General features: G+C 41.3%; 1 protein-coding gene across 1 annotated transcript in view; it reads right to left on the bottom strand.

The window, feature by feature from the left end:
• The window catches only part of SPTA1 (spectrin alpha, erythrocytic 1), a 66,525-nt gene extending 45,016 nt beyond the window's left edge, over positions 1-21,509 (bottom strand). Inside the window, exons 1-17 of the mRNA XM_036922920.2 lie at positions 21,273-21,509; positions 20,171-20,290; positions 18,369-18,509; positions 17,505-17,648; positions 15,485-15,618; positions 14,799-14,943; positions 13,297-13,451; positions 12,234-12,369; positions 12,032-12,133; positions 10,429-10,566; positions 9,714-9,824; positions 8,368-8,445; positions 8,065-8,220; positions 6,495-6,699; positions 4,975-5,156; positions 2,307-2,550; positions 1,759-1,881 (exon numbers count right to left, since the gene is read on the bottom strand). Coding sequence (XP_036778815.2) covers positions 1,759-1,881; positions 2,307-2,550; positions 4,975-5,156; positions 6,495-6,699; positions 8,065-8,220; positions 8,368-8,445; positions 9,714-9,824; positions 10,429-10,566; positions 12,032-12,133; positions 12,234-12,369; positions 13,297-13,451; positions 14,799-14,943; positions 15,485-15,618; positions 17,505-17,648; positions 18,369-18,509; positions 20,171-20,290; positions 21,273-21,509 — 2,551 coding nt within the window. The remainder of the gene's footprint in view (positions 1-1,758; positions 1,882-2,306; positions 2,551-4,974; positions 5,157-6,494; positions 6,700-8,064; positions 8,221-8,367; positions 8,446-9,713; positions 9,825-10,428; positions 10,567-12,031; positions 12,134-12,233; positions 12,370-13,296; positions 13,452-14,798; positions 14,944-15,484; positions 15,619-17,504; positions 17,649-18,368; positions 18,510-20,170; positions 20,291-21,272) is intronic.
• Positions 21,510-23,573: the final 2,064 nt, after the last annotated feature.

Below are 23,573 nucleotides of genomic sequence, written 5' to 3'. Positions count from 1 at the left end.
TATTAAAGCAAAATTAATAATGAGTGGTGGTGTTTATAACATTAAAATTAAAATGTGTGACACCAATATACAAAGGATGAAAGGAGAGAATGGGAGCACACTGTTTAAGGATCTTGTTCTACAATGAAATGGTCTGATATTAGATGATGTTAGACTGTGATAAGTTAAAAATCTGTACTTTAAATCTGGTAACAGAGGCTCTTAAATTTTTGCTCCCAGAATCCCCTTATAATTTTAAAAATTATTGAGGACCCCTAAAAGCTTTTGCTTATATGGTAATATCTTCTGATAGTTACCATATCAAAAGTCAAAACAAAATTTTTAAACAGAAGAGTACATAAGTATATATTCTATTAATCATTGGAGCAATGGCATTATCAAACATTATGTAGACTCCTAATGTCACTGTATGCTTATGAAAAAGGCAACGAATATCTTAGCATCATTATGAAAACCACAAAACTACAATTAGAGAATCACTATCCTAGAATAAACACACATAAGTACACACAACTCACAGAATTATAGCTAATAAACAGATACAGAAATAAAATGAAATCACAGTAAATACACAATTAATCCAAAGACAGCAAAAACTAAAGGACAAAGAAAACCAAATAGCAAGATGCTAGACTTAAACTTAACAATATTGATAATTGCTTTAAATGTAAATGGTCTAAATGCTCCATTCAAAAAGGGAGAGATTCCCAGATTACATTAAATACAATTGAAGCTTTACTATATGCAGTATATAAGAAACCTACTTTAAAATTAAAAAAAAGAAAACAGCATAAGCAAAAGGATGGAGAACTATATAACTTGCAAACATGAATCAAAATCAGTTGGCATGGCTATATTAAAGTTTCACTAAGTAGCCTTCAAGGTATCTCCTAAAGATTTAAATTCATCAAGAAGACTTAACAAGTGTAAATGTATATGCATGCAATAACAGAGCTTCAAAATACATGAAGCAAAAGCTAATAGAACTGAAAAGAGAAATAGATAGAAGCCACAGTTACAATGGGAGAGTTCAAGATAAATAAATGAAACACAAATAGGAGCTCCAAATAAACATTTTTAGGTTTGAATCACTCAGCTGAGATGGAACTTTTGCTCAACAATCTGCATTTTAAACTATACTTTTGATAGGCAGATACTGGCTGACAGCAATTTATTCTTACTTAATGGAGGGAAAATCCCAATGTAAATTGCATTGATTATATTACACCTGGCATATTATGGTCAGTTCTGAATATCATGTGTAAGCAGTAGGAATTTCTGAAGATGGGAGACCAGAAGGAGGACAAACATCGAGAGTAAATAAGAAATTTAAAGAAATGGTGCTGTTTACTGTAAAGACTGCAAGACATTGGAAACCTAAGACATGGCTTGACAGATCTATAAGTTTCCATGTGGGAAAAGAGCCTGATTTGTTTTATGGGGCTTTGTAACTTAAATTTTAATTCTGTAATTTCCACTGAAGAGCATATTGATTATAAGGGCAAAAAATATTTTGTTTTATAGTTTTGGCTTTATAGAGAAATAGAAATGACTGGCTCATGAAGTAAGGAGGTTCCTATTATTGGAATATGCAAATAACATTGTTTAGTCATTGTATCTGTCAGAATGCCCAAGGGGAATTCTAGCATTGGATGGGAGGGTGGATCATATATCTTTAAATTCCCTAAAATGGAACAAACATCTTCTCATAAGTTTGGCATAGTGATGCGTGGCCAACCCAAACAGAATCATACGTACTGTCATCTACCATTCGGTTTCCCTTGTCCGTGATTGTTTGAATGTATGACTCATGGCTGGCAATGTCAGCCTGGATGACTTCGTGTCTGTTCAGGAGATTCTTGGAGGCAATCAGGTCCTTGCCTACACAGAGAAATAATAACAGATGTTCCCTTTAAACCCACTTTTATCCTTGTCAGAGCTCAAACAGTTATAAAAGGGAGCCTCCAACAATATAGACAAAAACAGTTGGTACCTCAAACACTAACCATAACTACTCAGCCAAGAACCTTGTATAACTTAAGTCAGAGCAAGTAACAGAAAGCTGAGGCCTCTGGGTCTTCCCAGAGGCCTTAAGTTCATGGCATTATTCATCTCTGGTTTTAGGAGATAAACTTCTCAGTATGAATTTTAAAATATATTTTTATGAAAGACGGAAAAAATTTTTATGAATGAGGAGAAAGAGCTGAGAACAGACTTTGTAGTGTCCTCCCTCACTACTGAGTCCCCCATCTCCCAAGTTGTAGACTTGGTCTTCTTACGGCACCGCCTGCTCAGGCTGCACTGACCAAGGTAGGTGGAGGCTACGGAAGGCTCGGTCTCTTGGATCCAGGCCTCCTCATCCTCTGTGTTTCTGCAGATCTGGTACAGGAGAAGGAAGTCAATGAGCATCTTCTTCCGGGTGGCCAGTGGTTCTTTCAGGGCTTCAAACTGGGACACCAGTGACTGCTGTCTCGACCGTATGTCCCCAGCATCAGGAAGGCCTATCTCTTCAAAGTGTGCTGCCAGGTCTGTGAGCATGTCCACCTGATCCTGAGGGAGACACGGAATGGATGTCAGGAAATCCCATCATTTAGTACAAAGGGATAAGAGCTTGGTGTAGGGGCTGGAGAGAGGGTGGGATGGCGAGAATTAGTTCCCGTATATATTGTGTTAGGCTTTCTAATAAAATTAGTTAAATAGGGTGGGCGAGATTGCTAAATCAATGACCACTTCATCTACCTAATAGCTCTTTATAGGGAAGTGGTTCTTAAACCATATTTCAGAAAGACAAAATATTGATAGATCATGTCAAGGAAATCAGAGAGAGCAGAACTACAGATCCTGATTGTTTGGGAATATTAATAAGTTGTGGCCCCTAGGGAAACAGTGGGAGGCTTTTTCTCAATTCCCTTTTGATGCTCTTTCTCTCTCTTTACAATGTAACAAACTATTGTAAAAAAAGCTATTGTAAAAAACACAGAAACTTCTGATGCCTAAGTTTGTTGTGGAGCAGGAACGATGCCTATGAGATAAAATGTGATACAAGAGCAAGTGTCAGAACCTCAGACTTCCAGAGAAGTGCAAAGGCATTGCCTCGGCCACTACCTAGCTGTGTGCATTTGAATAAATCACAGTCTCCTGTCTGAGTTCTATTTGAGAAAAGAGGAATATGGAAATAAGAACTTGAATAATCTCCCTAGAAATAAAATTTTAGTCATATCCTTATATGGTAAATTAGATACAAGAGATGCATTCCATCTTTATTAGTGTGATCAACTATAACTGGCCTGGCAGAAGCACAGTCCACAGGCTTTGTGTGTCTTGGCTTGTTCAGTCTGCTGGGGTGGGGAGGGATGGTTCCTAGGATAAGTTCAAGAGATAGCTGAACAGCAAGCACTGGTTTACTTATTCTATTTTGCCGTCCAGTGTTCAACCTATGATGGGTGTGATCTTTCTCTTCTCAATTTGGAACAAACCATGGACCATAAATATCTTCTTAAACATATACTCACTTCTTCATAAGGAATTAAAATTAAAATCTCTCACTAGCCAGCTGTTCTCATCTCTAAGCACACTTTAACTTTGGAAAACATCATAGAGTAATAAAGTGATTTTAAAACATTATTGTCGTCATTACTGTGGATGCAACTCTATAATCTGGAAACCTCCAGTGGAGTGCAAGATGCCCCAGACCAAGGAGGTAGAAACCTTGACTTCTTTTCTTGGCTGCCAGTCAATCGCCACTTGGCCTTAGGAAAGCTCTTTCACCTGTTTTGATATCAGTTTCCACATCTATATAAAGAGGACTTTGGGCTAAGAGATATTTAAGAATTTTACCAAATTTCATATTACGTATCTAAAATGTCTTTGGCAAGCAGTATATCTCAACCTCTACTTCAACTAGAAGAACCAATTCCTGGTGATCGGATGCCCTAGTTTTCCCAAATAGGGTCACATACTCCTATTTATTATGTGTTTCCACATGCTATTCTTCTTCTTTGTAGTTTTTGTTTCCTTTTCATCAACTCTTATCTTTTCCCTCCCTATGTGCTCCAGACTCTCTCTCCATGTAGATTTCAAAACCGTCTTAACATGTATTTCTTAACACCAGCCTTTTAGTTTATTTCAAACTCCATCAAATCATCCTTAGAGCTATGTAAGTGAATGTGGGTTTTTTTTTTCTGATTTTTGTAGATTATTCTCTTTCTCATTTATCCCAAAGAACAGACATCATCAAAGTGTATTTTAACAAAAGGCAGATCAATGGGACTTTGTGAGGGACAGCACAATCATTTTCAAATATAAGCTAGGATTCCTCAGATGAGAAATTGTGTCAGCTGGTAGTGGAGGCCCACCAAGCTCTCCAGAAACACACATGCAGTGTCTATATTCTAGAAAGTTATTGGGCGGATTTATTTTAAATAACAGTCTGGTGGGTTGTCAGAAGGATGAACTCTGAAGCTGAGGGCATCATAATCCTGGCCTTTTGTTAATTTTTTTCTGTGACATCACAGAAGTCACTTTACTTCTATGAGTCAATTTTCTTAACTAAAAAAAATTAGGTAGGATTGAAGATATTTTCAAGCTTTGGATGTTAGAACAGGAAGAGGCAACTTTATCCAAACTCTTATTAGATAGAAAGTGTGAAAAGCTGAAAAGACACACCAAGGATCACATAACCAGCAAGTGAAAGCCAAAGTAAAAACCCGCGTGTCTGGATGAAGAGCACAGGGACACGTGCAGAAGTGTCAGTAAAAGCTCATACCTGCCGTGGGGTTTGGCAAAAGACAGCAGGCACCCAGGAGAATGGCTGGGTTACAGAAAATGGAAAAGGCAGCTAATGTACTAACATTTTTGGAATCTTTGGCATTTTTAGCTTCGGTTTCTTAATTTCTCTTTTAATGATAACTACTTATCATGAGTAGGTTCAGGACATACACAAGTGCTTGGGCCTACAGAGCCAGCCACACACACCTGACGGGAAGCCACAGCCGACTCCAGGAGGTTGTGTTTCTTGAGTAGATTCTGTACATCCGCTAGGCCTCTCCCATAATCCTTAGAGGCCGCCTGCCTCTCTGCCTCCTCCAGCCAGCATTTCAGGTCTTCTGCATTATGTTCAAATTGCAGCTTCTTGTTAGCTTCTTGTAACTCAGACCCTAGGAGAAGACATTAAGAATAAGACAGGTGCCATACCTTTTCTTCATTGCCCAGCAGTATAACTGCCATCAGTTTAAGGAGCAATATGATATTTTGATAGTCAATGAGAAAAAAATATAATTGCCTCATGTGATTGTACAAGAAATCACCTTAAGTTTGTAGAATTCAGATGTTGTTTCTGAACACAGCACTGTTCTCAAAGCGAAGATTAACAAAAAGATTTTTTCCCTGATGAGGTAGCACTGCTGTGCTAGATTTTAAACATCTGGGGTATTTGCACATGTTGTTTGTTACTGTCTTTTGAGGCCTCCTTTTCAAAGGGATTCAAACCCAAACTGCATTTTCTAAGTATAAAACTTGGGGTTGGCACAGTTTGAAATGCTGAAGTGTCCTTTTGTAAATATCTTTTTCAGAACATTGCTCATTCCCTTTACTGCCTTCCTTTCATCACAAACCATTCCCCACAATTTCCTCCTCCAGTCTTGACTACCCACACTGTCCTCAGTTACATTCTTTCTTTCATGACCTTGTAGCAATTATTTCCATTATTTCTGCAAGGCAATTACTGTGTCTCCTGGTGATGGGGAGTGACAGTCAGTGACTTCTTATTGTTACAGTCAAGTTAGATTGTTTTTCCTAAGCAAAAAATCAGGATGACATCCACAGTATCAGTATGATGTATCTCTTCTATAATGAAGGCGCTCATGTCTACAGTTGATGTTCACAACAAAGGGGATATTGACAGAGGAACTCATTATTTGTGTTGATTATGGCAATAGATTAATTTTTCAAAGTAAGGGTGAGGTTAAATATAGGGAGAGAGTATTCAAGCAGGCATGTGGAAATGTTTTAAGAGCTCACAGCAGAGCTGAACACTCTTGGATAGGTGTAAAAGCAATAAGAATAAAATATAGAAACATTACAGGGGCACTGACAATCTTTTAATGTGTAATTTAATAACTTGGGTTATAATATTTTGTCTTGGCTATAGAACCAAAACAAGTAAAACCTAACGTAAGAACACTAATTTTTAGGCACATAGCCAATACTGAATTCATGGTTCCTGAATATTTATTCAAGAGAAAACAAAAAAGTGAGAGACAAGTGAAGAAAATGGAAGAAATTTCACTTAAAAAAACTATATATGTGAAGAAAATATAATATTGTGTAAATATATAGTATGATAAATTAAGGTTGGATTTCAGAAACTTCTTGAATAATAGAGGAAGCAAATGACCTTCTCAGAGAGGGCACCAGGTAAATTCAAGGTGGTAAAGATAAAAGTGGTGGTGTCAGAATTGAGGAATTAGCCGACCCCCAAGACCTCTGCTCCTAACCTTTCTTCTCTGCAGCCTCCATCAACTCCTTCCAGAGGCGGGTGATCTCATTCAAACGAGCGGCCACTTTGTCTGAGGCGTAGTGGTCACGCTCAATCATCTCCTGGCCCATTTTTTCAAGTTTCTGGAGCAGGATTTTATTCTCTTCCAATTCCTTTTCAAAGCCTTGCTGCTTTTCAACCTGGCTTTTCAAGTTCTGTATATCCTGAGACAAAACAAACAAAAAAATAAAAGGAAACTATTACTTGAAGAATGAGGGGCAGAAATTTTGAGAATGGGGTTATTTCTCATTAGAGCTATAAAAAAGAGGAAACAAAAGGGAACCATTCTAGTCCACATACAGAACCAGAGCATGCCTAGGAAACGCCTTTGGCCAATCCATCCTTCTATACCCATGGCAAATACGGCTCATTAGTGCCTGGTTAATCAATAGGTTTCTACAAAACCTAGATATTTCCTGAAGATCATCTTGGATATGACACCCCATGGAAGTGTTAACAGTCAATATGAGCTGTCATGAAACATGAAAATGTTTTCCATGCCTGTCTTGATACATGAACCATCCATCCAATTGCTCCAATTAGAGAAGATGTGTTTATCCTACATACTGAAACCATAACTCCTTCAACAATACAAATGCATATTACCAAGCTTCACAGACTGAAAGGTACAGATAAAATGTTCACTGTTCTATAAAGATGTAAGAACAAAAGGATCAGAGGTATGCATTTCAGACTAAATGACATTTAGGAAAGTAAATACAGTATTGTGAACAGACTAATTTAACCCTGGTTATAAATGTGAAAGTTTATGAGTATATATGTGTGTGTGTGTGTGTGTAATAGTTTATATTATATAATATTTGTGAGTGAAAAATATGTGTCTTACAAAACCCCAAGGTAGAGAAATCTATGGCTCAGAGAAAGCTCAGGAACTTTCCAACATCACATAAACTAAAACAGGGGAGGAAGAGAATTCAGACCCAGGTTCATTTTCTCCAAAATTCATGCTTCTAATGCTTATGTTACACTGCCTGTAAATAACTGGACAAGTTTGGGTAATTCACTGTCCAGTTTGAATTCCTGGTTTCCTCTTCTATGAAATAAGAAGTTGGTCCCTTCCAACTACAAAACTGTTTGTCTAGATTACACCAAACCCATAGGTTACTTTCAAGTTCCCAGCAGTTTTCAGTAAATTTGAATGTACACTGTGATGAGACAGGCTGCTTTCCTACTACAAAGGTACAGAGGGGAGAAGAGATGATCAAGGGACAAGCAGCAGATAGTCAAGGAGCAGTGCCCTCCTCCCCCCGTTCTGTTAAGGACCACTGGAAGTTGGGCAGAGAAAGGGGGCAGGAGTCCCAGGGTATAGGAAAGCCAGAGACTGGATTCTTGGCTTTTAACTAGCTCTATAGCCTTGGGGGAGCTATCGCCCTTCTCTGAGACTCTGTCTTCTCATCTATGAAATGGGGCTCCTGAGCTGAATGTGATTGTCCTTTCAGCTCTAAGACTCTAATTCCATGAAACTTAAGTCCTGATGAATATGTCCAGGGTATGAAAATCCTGCCTACCTTGTAATCTTCATCATCTGCCAGTTTTTTCTTCTTGCTGATCCAGTTCTTTAGGTCATCTGAGTACTCCAAAAATTTCTGCAAAAGCAGTGACTCCTCCAGCAATTTGTGTCGAGCGGCTGCGCTGTCACATAGGGCATCCCGCCGTGTCAGCAGCTGCAAATACCACAAACAATCTCATTGTCAGTGAAACCAGATGTGGACACGGGAGATTCACCACTTACCTTGCTCACCATGTCACCAGCACTTTCCCTGGCCCCACAGCACAGGCGGGCAGAAGCACATCTGGGACCTTGGACATACCTTCTCCCGGATAGCAGCGATCTTCTCTGAATCGTAATGTTTATCGTCAATCAGTTTGGTAGCAGTCTTGTCCAAGGTCTGAAAAAAAAATGGAGTGGTTTTCCCTCTGTGGCCATTGAGTAAGTGGCCACACATTGGCTAACTGTGGGAAGGGGACAAGTTCCAGGATCAGAAGATCCAGGTCCTAGTTCTGATTTCTGTTGTAAATTGGATTTCAATATGTATATATCAGGCGAGTTAATTACCCTCTCTGTGCTGCAATATTTTAAAACCTAGGTTGCAGTAAATGAATTTTGATGTCACTACAAGGTGAATATTTGATCTATGCTCAGATTTTCAAGAGGAAGAACTGTTGATAGAGCCAAGACCAGTAGCCAGTCCATCGTCTATCTAACAATCATATATGATATATTTTTATATCTGCTTCTATATCTCTAGCCACATGGGGAGAGGAGTCAGAAATTGAAGAGGTGAATTTTTACACATATTCATTAATGAACTCCCAAAATTGCTAGAGGTCAGCATGGATTAACTGATTGAGAATAGGAACATGATCTAAAATAAATCACAGTGTTTTAAAAACAATACATTATTTTACATTGTTAGCTTTTACCAAAAAGAACCAACAGAACAGACACATGGGTAGGCAAGGGGCTATATTAAGCTTCGTATTGACTGAAGATTAACAGAGAGGACTTAGAATTGTATTTTTGTTGTTGTTGCTGGTGGTGGTGACTTGCGTGTGTGAGTTCAAAGCCAGTGCCATCCTTGGAGACAGCCAAAGGCACATAGCATGTACATAGACCACTAAAGTCATCACACTTCTCTGAGCCCTGCTTATATATTGACCAGTTTGGGTGACCTTATAACTTCAGTTTCCCAGAAAAATTGTAACAGCATTAGATGAGAAACACAAAATTAAAGATATACATGAAAAGAACAGATAATGCTGAGATATCTAGATATCTAGGTTTTTCTAGAGAAAACTAAATGGAGACATTACTGGAAAGGGAAAAGTGAACAATAGATTTCAAACCTTTAAGTAATGATTCTACATCAGATATGGAGCCAATAGTTTCTATGTACACTGGAGGAAAAAAATAAGACAAGCACTTCACCAGAAACTATAAATGGCTTGAAATCTTTAAAAGCTTTATAAGTAAGCCTTGTGGAATAAAAAAATGTACTGATAAAAAATGGGTTTGATTTTTTTTCTGTGTGTTTTCTCCTTTAAGAATAATCCTAGTGTTATGTCCGATATTTAGGAGTGATTCCAAGGACGGGTACTGTATGAGATGATGTGTACAAGCATGAAGCCGATGTCCAAATCAGGGCCCATTTCTTACTGTGATCTTCTCCTCCTGGGTAGTAAAGGCTTCCTCAAATTCCTCATGCTTCTGAAGAAGGGCTTTTGCACTGGCTGAGGAGTTTCCTAGGTCCTGATTTTGCAGGAAGGCCTGTAGAAGACAGAAAGACACATCCCAGCCTTGCACCACTGGCGAGCAATGTTCACTCTGGAATAGCTCTGAAGCAAGGACTAAGGACGGAGGTGCGGGGGCTGGAGAACAGGTGGGAATTGGCACAAAGAAGGATAGCAGGTAGAGACTCACCATGAACAACAGGGACTTCAGACTTCCTACCCAACCCTCCCATATGACTTTTTCACCTTTGTCTCTGGGTCTGTCTGTCCGCATCAAATTCTCCCAGGCCCTATTCTGAGCTCTCAGATCTGCTCCAGAGGACCTTTCACCTCCTCCAAGAAATCTCATCACAATCTCTCTTCCTGACCCGTTAGCGATTTGATACTCATTTTGTCTTATGTTCCACTGAGGTTAAGGCCTCTCTGCTATGTATTTATGTATTTTTATATGCATTTGTCCATAAAGGATTTATAAGAGCCGTAGAGACAGTCAATCTTTTCTTCTCCTTGCAGACTACCCTCTGGTTCCCAGGACAAGCTTCGGCCCACAGGAGTGGTTGTGAGGATGCCGATGATAGTTCTGGGGTAAATGAGGAGTGGGAGAAATGGTTCCTGGATGCTTCCTGAGCCCCTCCGGTTACCTCTTGTCTAGTCATCCAACTGTTCACTTGCTCGCTGTCACGGTAGAAGAGGTGCAAGTCCAAGCACTGCTCATACTGTCGCTGGCGTGTGTCCCACAGCTCCAGCAGGGCAGCCCGATTGTTGGCGAGTGTTGTCATCTTTGGAAAGGAAGAGGTAATGTACCAGGAAGATATTTAATTACTCAGCTTTATCCCACATTAACTGAGCATCTGGTAGATGCAAAGCCTTTTGAAGGATATCAAAGCAAACAGGAAAGGAATGGGCTTTTCTCTTACTCAACTTCTGAGTGAATAACTTTAACATAGGAGAAATGGGATAAATTCCACTTAACACACTTAACATGTACAAATAAAGAAGGAAAGGTCACCTCTGATTGGAAGGAGCAGGGAGTAGAAATATGGGAAGAGGTGTACCAAACAGAGATTTTAAGGGCGGGGCGGAGGGAGCAGGACTGTGGAGGACACACCCCAAGAAGCAGGTTATTACCCCACGTAATAGGCCAGACAAAGTGCCCTGGAGAAAAGTGCAGCGTCTGAAAAAGGTGGACATTTGATAAAGTTCAAGTTCATCGATCACTTAAATGACTAGACAAAGTTTGCATTCTACTTTGAAAGCAAATAAGGCCTTTAAGGAAGGAGAAAAGTGACCTTCTCAAGTCCATAAAAGCCAATGTTTCTGTGCAAGCATCTGCCTAAGAAATTCCAGCTTATTAACACAGCTGCTATGTTAACTCCATCAAAGAGGCAGCGTGGATTCTCAGAATCCTAGGATAATAGGTAAGTGGTCAATGATTTAGGGTCCTGTTATTTCTTTGGCAGAAAATTGTTAAAAATAAAATTTTGTATTATAGTTTTCCCATAGAGTTCTGGGTAAACTCAAAATATGTTCATCTCAACCTGACCCACCATGCAGCACCAGAGGCTGTGCCTGGAATCTAATGAGAGGCAGAGAACTTGCAAATCCTAATTTAATTATTATCCCCAGGGGTTCCTGTGACTCTGTGACTGGTGCAAAACCTCTCTGGGGTCAGGTGGCTGAGGAGAGCTCTGCAACCCCGCAGGTTAGGATGATGGCAAACCCGATTCTTCATTCAGTGGAATTTGGACTGTTCAAAGCTTTCCTGCTGATCAATGTAGATTTGAAAAATACAGATATAGAAAAATCAGTTTGATTTGAGGTTGTATTGAGGAGAGAAGAAAGCTATCTATGTGCCAGGCACATTATGGAACCCAGAGATAAATAGGTGCAGTCCTTAAATAATTTACAATCTAGAGATGATAACGGGAGAGTGATAGAACAGAGCATATGCAACAGGGCAAGGTGGTATGGAGGCTTCAGATCAAGCAGGTAGGCTGATGGCCTTAGGCAGGTTGATGAGATAAAGCATCAGAGGTGAGGAAGCACACTTCATGCCCTGAGAATTTCAAATAACTCAGTTTAGCTAAAGCAATACATGAAGGAAGCAGAGCAAAATTTGGATCCATATTAAGATGTTTCTATGACTTCTAACTTCTTGTTGTTCAGAGATTATCATATCACTATGAGGTTAAGCAAGGGCCAAATATGTATCGAAATCTCACAAACTCTGTTAAGTTTGATTACCTTTTCCTGAACTTCATCAGAGGCTTCATGACTGGCAGCCAGCAGGCTTTGACCAGTATGATCAGCAGTTTGGAATCGGTCGTCATAAGAGTCAATCTCATTCTGTGGCCACAAGACAAAATGTCTTAAAATGCAGCAAGAAACCTTCTGGCATTCTTGGCACTTCCTCCTCCCTCCTGCTGGGGGCGCCCGTCCCCTCTACCTTATGCTGCTGATGTCTGTCGAGGAGGGCTTCCCCACCAGCCACATCTGTGGGCAGCTCGTCAGCGCTGATCAGAGCGGTCTTCTCGCTCATCCAGCCTGAGAGCTCATCATAGTCAGATAAGAACAGCTGGTAGCTGGGGGAAAAGGGAAGGGAAAGGGCAGGGGGGAGGAGCCAGATGTAAATGGACTTTGAACAAGAAGTTAGAGGTGGGTTGAGTTAAGATGTGCTCCTCACCCTAAACCTACGCTTCCTGTCCTTTAGTGGTACAGGCTGTAGTCCTTCACTCCAGGTTGTATATTCCTAGGGTACATGTGTCACTGAGTGATGGGGCAATGGGCATTCCATCTCCAACATCACAAGCTCGCCCCCACCCCAGAGACCCTTGAACTGCAGTAAAGTACTTCTGGTGAGGCCAACAAATAAGCACATAACAGACAAATGAAAGGAGGCCCCTTGTGGAAGTGGGGAGTAGATGAGGGTTAGGAGCCTTCGTGCGTCGTTGTTTACCCTTTACCCTATTCATAAAAATAAACCCCCCTAAAATGGTTACCTATTCAAAAAATTAAATGCTCACCATTTGATTTTAAATCATGACAATAAAATAAACACTGCTTTCTGGTGACTTGATGACTAACCATGAAAATTAACTACTGAAGTGATATCCAAGATTTCGGCAAGGTAATCCATGTTCAGGAAATAATTCTAGATTTATTTTTATACCCTTCAGCTTGGAAACTACTACAGTGCCTCAGCACGGGCCAGGATTTTGATGTTTATCCAGACGCCTTTGTAGTTGCATGGGCCACTTCAGAGCATCTACAACGGTATAAGCAGCAGAACATAGAAGGCGTGCAGGTGAGCGGAGGGGTCAGGCCTCCCCTATTCTATCAGCCTGCTAAGAACTTCTCTTGGCAAATTAAAACTTCTGTTGCTTCTACTAAGCAGGCAGGAGGGCTAGGTCCCTCACTATTTCACTCTTTTCACACTTTTATTACTTCTTTGGTGCTTTGCCCGGACACTGCCGAGATAGGTAGAGCAATAGAAAGGAGGGATTTCTCACCCATAAGAATCCTCTAGCTTTTTGTATCTGCCGGTAGCCAAGGCATATATGTGCTCCCACTTGGAGTTCAGGTCCTCTTCCATCGTTTGGATCTCAGGGGCATCGGAAGGCCTGGAGAGCTTCAGCTTGTCTGCCTCCACGCCTAAGTCCTTCACCTTTGGGAAGAAAAAGAAACACAGTGGGGAATCCAAATATGGACGCCTCCTGGGAAGTTCTATGGGGGGGATGTAACAAACTAATCCTATGAATACATTTATATTGATCTATTTATATTAAATACTAAGCATTACATTAGCAATACTTTTCCAAGCACTGTTTTTCTTTCATTGTGCTAAGCACTTCACATGCATTTTCTTGTTTTGTGTCTTCCTTTAATAATACTGAGGGAGAAACAATTTTTATTCTCCTATGGGAAAAACTGAGAGGTAGAGTGTTTTATTTACTCAAGGTCACTCAGCTGGTGTCAGGAGCAAGGTTTAGACCTAAGACTGACCTTCATTATCCTCTATATTCTTTCCATAAATATTACTGTGGGAATCAGAAAGATGTTTCTGCCAAGAAAATTCCAGTAGTGCCAGACCATTTTGAGCCTAACTCCTGAGGAGCACAGTTACTAGGACAATGTGGATATAGGGGTAACTGCACATGTTACCGCCAGTCCTTTCATTATACTCAGCTATACTCAGCTGTTATCTAGGATTTAAGATCTCATTATCATTATTCATCAGATCATGGGGTTTTATTATTCATTATTGGGGGGAAAAAACGAAGATAAAAAAGGAGCAAGAATTTAAAAAAGTGGAATGGTGGAACAGTTTTTAGAAACTGGATGCAGGGACAGAGGAATGATTAGCACACAGCAAGTGGGGACCCTCCCGTGGGCTGACTCCACAGTCGATACCAGGGAGTAGCTACTTTCAGCTGTGGCTGACATTTTGAGGGGGAACGTAAGGATGGAGTCATGGGTGAGTACAAGCTTGCTTCAAGTTCTAGCGTGCCTCTGTCTACTCCTCTAGGCGTAGGAACGGGGGATCTCCAGCTTTCCGAAAACACACAAGTGGGTTTAGTAATGTGCTTTAAGTGACTCTGAGTTTATTGTAAAAGGGGAAGAAGAAATGTCTTCCTTTATCTACTGAATGAAGGACAAAAGGAAAATGGATTCAGAAGAAAATGCAGTTCGATGAAAGGAGAGACTCTCTGACCACAGGGTGTGGAGGGAGTTTGGGGAACCATTCTTGTAAGTTATCTGCTTTGCTTTTTAATCATGAAACTTATTACAAAAAAACACAAAAGTATGAAAACTAATATGTATATTTAAATAAAAACAAGGGGCATCCAAGATTTATGTACAAATTATGAACTAGCATGAGGAGGTGACCTCAAAGGCCACAGAATTTCTTCTTCATTAATGTAGTGAATTTGCTGCATCCTTTGGAGGCAAAATGACCACCAAATGCCTCTTCCAGCTCAAGGGGCCCTCCTTTCCTCCAACAGTGGCTTACCCTGTCATCCATGACTTGAATGGTCTTCATAAGTTCCCTGTGATTGTGCAGTAGTGCCTCGGAGCTAACAAGGTCTTTGCCATAGTCCTCAGAGGTGAGTTGAGGCTCTGTCTCTGTGATCCACTGGACGGTGTCTGTCACATTCCTGCCAGACATCCACATGAGCTCCAGCAAAACAGGGCAACGCATCGCAGGGCAAACAGAGGGCACCGCAGAACCACCCTCGTTCACCCATTTCACAATCACCGTCTTCCTCACACTAGTAAAAAGTAATTCAACCAGGTCTTGCTTTTAATGGATTCCATCAAGTGGTAGAGATGGAGGCGTCTTGATGGTAGAATCTCCGGATACTCTCCCATATCTGGGTCAGCGCTTCATGAATCTTCTTCCCAGCTCCACCTTCCGCCCCCATCCTGTCCTTTCCCTGCTTTCCTTGCCTCCATAGGGCTTCCATCCCTAACTCACCAGAGCCGCCGTTACTGCTCTGGGCTCCAGTAGCCACAAACTTAGCAATAGAATGGGTCACCGTTTTCTTAACCACCCTTTCCCTGGCTATCTTAAAGGCAAGCACATGACTTTCTTTGACTTGAGGTACTGGCTGCTAACTGCTGCCTGTAGACGGACGCCGACACAGGGGACATGGTGCTACTGCAGAGTTTCCTGTAATGTGGTGACCAGATTCATACCTTCTGAATCGCTGGAGGTCTGCGTCCTTGGACAGTGTTTCCCATCGCTGGGAAGCCCGATTGTAGAAAGCAGCCCAGGCTGCATTTACCTCGTCCTGCTTTTTCTTAATCAAGGGCAGCTGAGGGTGGTTATCCTGTGGGAGGAAACCAGACTGGAGTTATGCAAAGGGGAGATCGTTGCAAAAATCATTTAAGTACTTTTCATTTTACACTGTTGCATACTTTGTAAGCGATGGAGGATGACCATTTAGCCAGCTGCTGGGCCTCACCTTAGCCTTGTTCCCTAGCTTTAACAGGCTTCACATTACCAAAATCTAGAAAACCAATCAGCCAGATATTATATCTTCTGCCCACAGAACTGGACCAGCCTACTAAAACAGGTGGTCCAGACATGATGTTATTTTCAGATCTCTGCCTTGTTGATGTCTGCTAACCCCTCTGAAAATCCTGGGAACCAAGGGAAAGGAGAAAAAAGTCCCTCTGTGAAATATGACTTAGATTTCCCAAATTGCAACACTGTGGTTCTTAACTCTTTTGGGGTCCTGACACCTTTGAGGATCTAATAAGAGTTCCCTCTTTCCAGAATTACACACACTTGCAAACACATCTAATATTGCAGAAAGTTTCATAACTTTCTCAAAACCATCTGAAGCAATGAAATGTATGAAGTCTAAATTAAGCTAGGAGCATAAGCCTATTCTGATACTTGGAAATTTTTAATAGTTGCTGCATTGCCAAGTCTCCCAGCTCCTCCTCTCCCCATTTCTTCCCATCTCCATTCCCCATTCCAAAGCCTCTCCAGACAGAATTGTCTGCACTCCCCTTCATGAGTGTGTGGTCCTTCTGTACCATAGCTCTGTGGGCCCCACTCTGAAAGAACAGGGCATATACTCCGGATTGGATTCACTCATCCTTCGGTAGGTTAGAAAACATGGTCATATTCTTTTTCCATGAGGTCCTCCTTTCAAGAGATGGAATCAATTTCCTTATCCTTTGAGTCTGGCTTGGCCTTAGCCTGTTGTTTGCAGACCAATGGAATGTGACAGAAATGAACATCTGAGACACTGAACAACTGTGGCCACTTAAGAATAACACGTGGAATAAGAACTACCCAGTTGAGAGGCTGACTCACTGAATCCCCCAAAAATAAGATACTTGTTTTCACTTCTGTGGTGATTTGGTTGATCAGAATAGGTAACTGGAAAATTTCCCTGCAACCAGAGGAAGGTGGCAAAGGAAGGAAATTTAGGGACTGTTGGAAATGTGGCCTGGACAAAAATTGAGAGACAGCTTGTCTTCCCTCCTCCAGTACCCATCCATCCTGAAATCTTGGTTCTATTAGCACAAAAAAATCATTCCCGTTATAGACCTGCAGTGTTAATGAAATGATGAACGGAAAAGCACAGTAGTGAAATGTTGGGATTCCTAGTTCCTTTAAATACCTATTAAATCAGAATGACGTCCCAGTTTTCTTGCATAGAACCAGAGTTCCTAATTCCCACAGTGAGAATTTTTGTCTGTCCAGATACTGAAAACTCATTTCAGCATTTTCTTAAGTAGATGAAGTTAAATCTGACTCTTTTCCTTTCCCCCACATTCAAAAAGAAACTATGTAAAATGATATCATATGTATTTTGACAGCCCACCTTTATTTTCCATTCTTTGTTACTTTGCTGTGGTTCTTCTCCGTGCAGAAAGAGTGCTGCATAAACACGAGTGACCGGTGTGCTGCATGGTGCAGGAATTACCTCACTGTGGATTTACTTCCTCTGCGCGCACACACACGCGCACGCACACACACACGCACACACATACGTGCACGCACACACTCACGCACACACGCACACACGCTCTCACACACTCCAGGAGGAGAAGCAACTGCTCTGGGCATGCCGCTCCAGGAACAATCACCCCTCTGCTTTCTCGCAACATCCTATATCCCTCACGTTCCACCGACCAACAGCGGGAAGTTCTTCTGGAAGATCGGAACGCTTTCCCTGCATTGGCCTTTGCGGCTCACCTCAGTCTCATCGGCATACTTGTTCACCGCATCCACTTTCTCCTTTCGAGCCGTCAGTTCCTGTTGGAATTCTTCAAACTTCTTATACAGAAACTCTGTGCGCTCCCAGTCCTCACCCTGGTCCTCCGATACCACGAGAGCCTCCTGGAGACACAGAACAGTGTGTTGAGTCACCAGCACACGTTTAGGAAACCCTGCAGGTCAAATGTCCAAACCACTTGCCTGCGTTTCCAGGATAACTCAGAAGGGGCCTTGGGAGAACCCCCCCTGGAGAAAGAACCAGAAGCAGGAGTATACTTCCTGAGGTGGCACCCTGGCCCAGGGACAGTGCTCTTGGGGTGACCCTCCAGAAAGCCCAGGGACAGTGCTGGCCAAAGTCCCCGGAGGCGCCCTTTTGTGCTTTGGAACATGAAAAATATATTCATCCCGATTCTACTCAATTCAACACACTGAATACAAAAGCATTGTGCTAAACATTTGCTTCTATAAATCTATAAATCTTCAGTCATAGCCAGAGCATTCTTCTTTAAGTAGTTAGAAAAATCAGTATTAGGGAAAGAGCTGGCAGGCAGTACTCTTAGCCTGGACCTATAGTAAGAGTAAAAACCTAGAAAAAGGAGTTAAGGCTCACAGAAAGCAGAAGGGAGACAAGCCCAGATCATGTTCCAATGCGCAGTTTTTGTACAACTGATGTTGATAACCTCCCGATTACCCCTAAATCTTTTCTGGAATTCCTCCTTCTTTCACAGAACCAAGTCCAGAAACAGATACCTTGACTCTTTATGAATAGCCTGAATGCAGCTGCTCAGGATGCCTGGGACAAGGGGATGAGAAGTCCTATATGCATACTGTGTGGTCCTATACCTTGTCTTGAAGCCACTCCAAGATGTCTTCACAGTCCCATAAGTACTCCTGGAACCTCAGGACCTGCAGGAGCAGGCTGCCCTTCTCCTGGGTCAGCTCAATCAGCAGGTCCCACAGGCGGCGCAGCTCCTCCACGTGGGCCTTTGGGGGAGAGACCAAACCACTTAGATACAGGACCTGCTGCAGAGCAGGTCCAGGCTCAGGAACTTAGGCAGAGAAGGACCTGGGTAAAAATGTATCTCCCCACTCACTCGTGCATTAATTGCTGAACAAGTATTTAAAGGAAGAAATAGTTACAGGAATAACAATTAAACCAAGCCAAATATGATCTATAAGAGAAAAGAAATCCTAAATGCTTTGGAGTTTTAGAAGTTGGAGTGATTGCAAATTATAAGATAAGGTAGAATACAGGTTCATGTAAGACAGCTTATGTGCACTGGACTTTGAGGAACTGATAGAATTCTTATAGGGTGATGATGGGCAGAAGGTGTTCTAAGCATTGACAAAGGCACAGAGGAAACAGCCTATTTGCCAGAAAGGATAGGAGCTAAAATTTTGCTAAATAATAAAGGAAATTAGTGGCAATAGAGAATTTTGAGACTATACAGTTGAGGGCTTTGATGCCATGTTATCTTAGAAGATCATGTATTACATATCTTATAAAATTGAAGGTATCTTTTATGTTTTGTCTTCAAGAATGCTGTATTTTTTCAACTACCCCATTGTTCCAGGTAGTGTGTATAGACCACATTTGTCTGTGAATCTGGTCATGGTACAATCTGATGCCAGTAGTTCTGACAGACATGAATTGAGAAATTCAAACATTTTCTCAAATGTTTAAATTAATGGAGAAGATTGTTGGCACACAAAGGTGTGAATAACACAAAGTGATTTATATTTTATATCAGTAAAGAGGTTTTGAAAGTTTCTTGTAACACAGTCTTCTTTCCAAGAAGGTTCTATTCTTGCTAAGTCTGTGTTCTTTGACCACATTTTGCTGACAGTCAAATGGGCTAGAACTTATAGGCTAAATATGGAAAGACTAGTCCCCATTTTAAAATATGAAGCACAAATTTGTTTTGACATTAAAAAAATGCTTCAACAGTAAAAAAAAAAAAAATCCACTCATACCAAAAGATATCCTGCATTGACTGTATGAACACAAACATGTTGAAAGAGTACATAAATTAAGTCAGAAAAAAGCAGATACATTAAAAACGGGTTCCAAAGTGGTGGTGTCTTCAGTCTTCGGTGCTCAGGGAAGATCTTCTGAAGGCAAGGGATTTTAAGAATTTTTCTAAATGAATGGAAGAGAGGATTTAGAGAACTACCACAGTACTCGATGCATGGAGGCTTTGAAGAGAACAAGGTATCATAGACAAAGGTAGAAATATTTCAGAGAAGATTCAAATGGAGAGGATCCCTTGTCTGAAGAGTTTAGGGGACAAGGACTCTGAGGTCAGAAGAAATATCTAGAAAGGACTGGAAAGCCAGTTCATACGGGAAATGTGGAACTGGGTTGAAGTGGGCTTGACCTGAGTCAAACTATCCTGCCGTGGCGTAAGGAAAAATGTGATGCTATCCAACGACAGCTTTTATAGCATAGCTCTTCTCCCCACCACAAAAAACACACAAACATCCCATCATTTTTCGTGCTGCCGCAACCCCAGCAGGAGATGAGCGCGGGAACCCTGGTTCCCAGTCAGATACATCCAAGTTTATACCTGGGCTAATCAATTAAAACTCCGATAACGTCATCAACAATTAGAAACATTTCTCACAGAGCCCTGCCATACGTGTACCTTGGTGTCCTCAAAATGCTCCTCAGCAAATCGGATTTTCCTGATTTCCTCCAGTTCAGGAATGGCCCCTGATTTTGCTTGCACCTCTGCCTCAAAGGATCGATGCTTCTGATATTTTGCCTGAAGTTTAAAAATCAGAGTTTATGGCTCATGAAGCCTCGCTTCCCTGGACCATAGGGAGGTCCTTTTGTTCTTACTTCCGTGTACAACCTAGATTAAGGAACAGCCTACGACCATAGCTGGAGGAATCACATTCTAAAGGAAATGGTCACTCTAATGGAACCACTGCACACAGATTTTCAAAGGGTTCCAGGTTCAGAGTCAGGAACCATAGAGGGTTTTTTTGTCCTGTCCCCACTGCCTTTGAGGAATTTCCAGTAAATGTTCTATATTTTGATGTCTCAGTTTCCTTCTGTGGTGATATTATCATCACAATAGTGGCTTTTTTTAATTGAGAGGTTTTTGCATGCCAGATTATATTCTTGTCACATATAAATTGACTCACTTAATAGATACCACTTTGTTCTTGTTACAGGTACTTCCTGTCCAACATCAGCTGCCCCTGTTTGGCATGTGACCGTCTGGCCATGACTATGTCACATGCTGCAAGTAGGAATGTGAGCTCCCACCAAACCTCTTCTAAGACAGCTCATTTGGACTTTACAAGGGGTGTGAATAGCCATTCGGGGAAAACCCAGGAAAAACTGTGATTAACTCATATGTTTCTGAGGAGAGTGGAGAGCATTTTCAGACACACTGAAGTCTGTTTACCTCAATTCCATACTTAATGTCACAGAAACACTGAAATCACATAGTGTGTCATAAATTGTCTGAACTCTCGGTCACTCATCTGCCCACAGCTTCACTTCACATCAATACCACATTCATAGAATCCCACCCAGAGTGAGTTTCCTTTGTAAGTAAGGCACTGAGGCCTAAGGAGTTGAACGTATGGCCTATTTAGGGCAGAACTACAGGCCGTCTAATCTTTCTATTACATCGGCCCCTTACAGTCGAGCAGACGTACACTTATACTGCAAGGATGTTTCCCTCCCCAGAGATCTCAGAGCCTGTTCTGGGGCAGTCAGTGGAACTGAGCGACCTGTATGTCAGTTGGGTCTTCATAGCTCTTATCTCCTGCAATCTTGATTTTCTCCTCCATCCACTTGCCCAGGTCGTCCGCATCTCGTTTGAAAACCTGGTAGTAATAGGACTCTTCAAGCTTCTGACCCCTCTCAGCAACCAGCTCCTTGAACTTCTGGTACCGGGTCAACACCTCCTGACGCCTCTGCTGGATCTCTTCTGCTGTTTCCAGAACCTTCGGCCCACCTCTGTCCATAGCCTGCAAGTTAAAAAGCTCCGATCCATTGCTGCTTCTCACATCTCCAGTATGCTGCCCCTTCTGTAGGACCCAAGGCATTTATTTATGTCGAACTTACGTTCATGTATCTTTAAGTATGTCAGAAGGGCTGTAGTACATTTACATAATTTTAACCAATGCAGCTGCCACTTGGGCTAGTGATTCTTGACTATTCAGAACACTTCTTCAACTTTTCACATAAATTTGTGCCAACATTTACTAAGTTCTATAAATGGAGTGAATTTGGACTAATGATGGAAGACAAGTTTAAATTAGCAAAATCACAGAGCTGCAGATGGACAAAAAAGAAACGTAATGTTATTGCTTTCAAAGGCTAAAAAGGAGTCGATCATTCTGAACTTAATTTAATGAGTAATTAAAAACGGCTCTACTAAACTTGACAAATGACACACCCAGAAGTTTGGAAATGTTTTCTTCTTCAAAAATGTAGCTCGCATTTTTTTAATTCATTTTATTTGCTTTATTGACAAACACTAAAAAATTAAAAGTTCAAGCACATCTTCTATTCAATCATCACAAATTTCAAATTATTAGCATCTCAGTAATTGGCTTTTGCAATATAAAATGTTGTAGTGTTCAACAACATAAAATATCCCTCTCCTGTGGTGTGATCCAACCTATTTGTGACAATATCCTGCAAAATCTCCGTAGGGTCCACCTGCGTTCATGTGGATACTGGCAGTTTCCCCCCTCTTACCTCGGCCAGAACATTTACTACAAAGTTTTATGTCCTTCCTCCCAAGTGTAATTGTTACTCTGTAGGTGGCCTTTACTAGTTTGGCTATAGAATTAAATTGTTCCTTAAAGACTGACATGGGTTTGCTACGTGAACCCGTGTAAGCAGGACATTGCTGTGTTTTCACGCTGGATGGAGTCATAAGCCCCAGGTCATCGTTTAAAGTGAGACATTCACAAAAAGAGAATTAAAATTAAACCCTTCTATTTCTTAAAAGCCAAGAAATAATTCCTGTAAATCAAGTCAAATGTAGGCTAGGAGGCTCACGAGAGAACAACTTTCCTTAGCAACGAATTGTACTGTAAAGAATTCTGTACTTACGTTTCCTTTAGATAGGGTTCGCTTTCCCTAAACGTCAGGAACCTGGCAAGATAAAATGTGTCCGAAAGAGACAAAGAGAAAAAGAAAGAGAGGCAATTCACATGGAATTGTCAAGTCAAATTCAGATAGAGACGAGAGAAATATTACTATGTGGCACAGACCAAAAAAAAGTCTCTTACTTGGGCCCAGAATCCCGCCCACTAATAATCTACATTATCTTTAGGAGGCAGGTTCGGCAGGGCAGCCGCTAACTGTCACAGGCTGGTGACTCAGCAGCTTTGGGGTACGACGGCTCTAAGAGTTCCTCAACGGGCTTCAAAAAAAATGCAAGCAAGGCTTTTAGATGAAAATTTAGAAAGAAAAAACACATCATAGATATAAGATGAAGAGGCTGTGTTAAGACTATGTTTTGTTTCTCTGATTACTTTTAGACATCATGCCTGAGAATTGTGAATCAGGAAGGAATTCTGGGCTGTTCTTTCTTCAGACTCTGTGTAGAATTACAAGAACACAGGGCATGCATAGGTTCTTGTTCCGACCTTTCTCTAGGAAATGCAACTCAATGACTTCATCAACACCCAACTGCAGATTTTTAAAAGCCTTTGGGTCAATAAGATACCCTGATTCTTGCTGTAGAGCCTTACCAAAATAGGAAGAAATTTTATTTCTGGCCTCAAAGATTGAGTTTTTAAAAATCTGATTTAGTTGTACCCTTAATCATTTTGTTAGGGGGGTTGATTTTGTTTTCCTCCATGCTTGTCCCCACAGCAACAAAGACCTGAAGGGCAGAGACACCCCAGTGAAGCAGAGTAAAAGTTTAAGTTGAATGCACTCCAAGAGAGGAGTGGGCCTGAGTCAAGGCAGATAAAGGCAGAGAGGAAGGAAAAATGGAGGAAAGGGAAGCTCATTGAACTGCTGCTCGGCCTAAGGGCATAATCTCCTGCCAACTCCTGAAGCCAGTGTCA

Source organism: Manis pentadactyla, chromosome 19 (assembly GCF_030020395.1).
Source record: "Manis pentadactyla isolate mManPen7 chromosome 19, mManPen7.hap1, whole genome shotgun sequence".
NCBI classification, from domain to species: Eukaryota; Metazoa; Chordata; class Mammalia; order Pholidota; family Manidae; genus Manis; species Manis pentadactyla.
The sequence above is the reverse complement of the archived record's forward strand: the minus strand, read 5'-3'. Positions and strand labels throughout refer to the sequence as shown.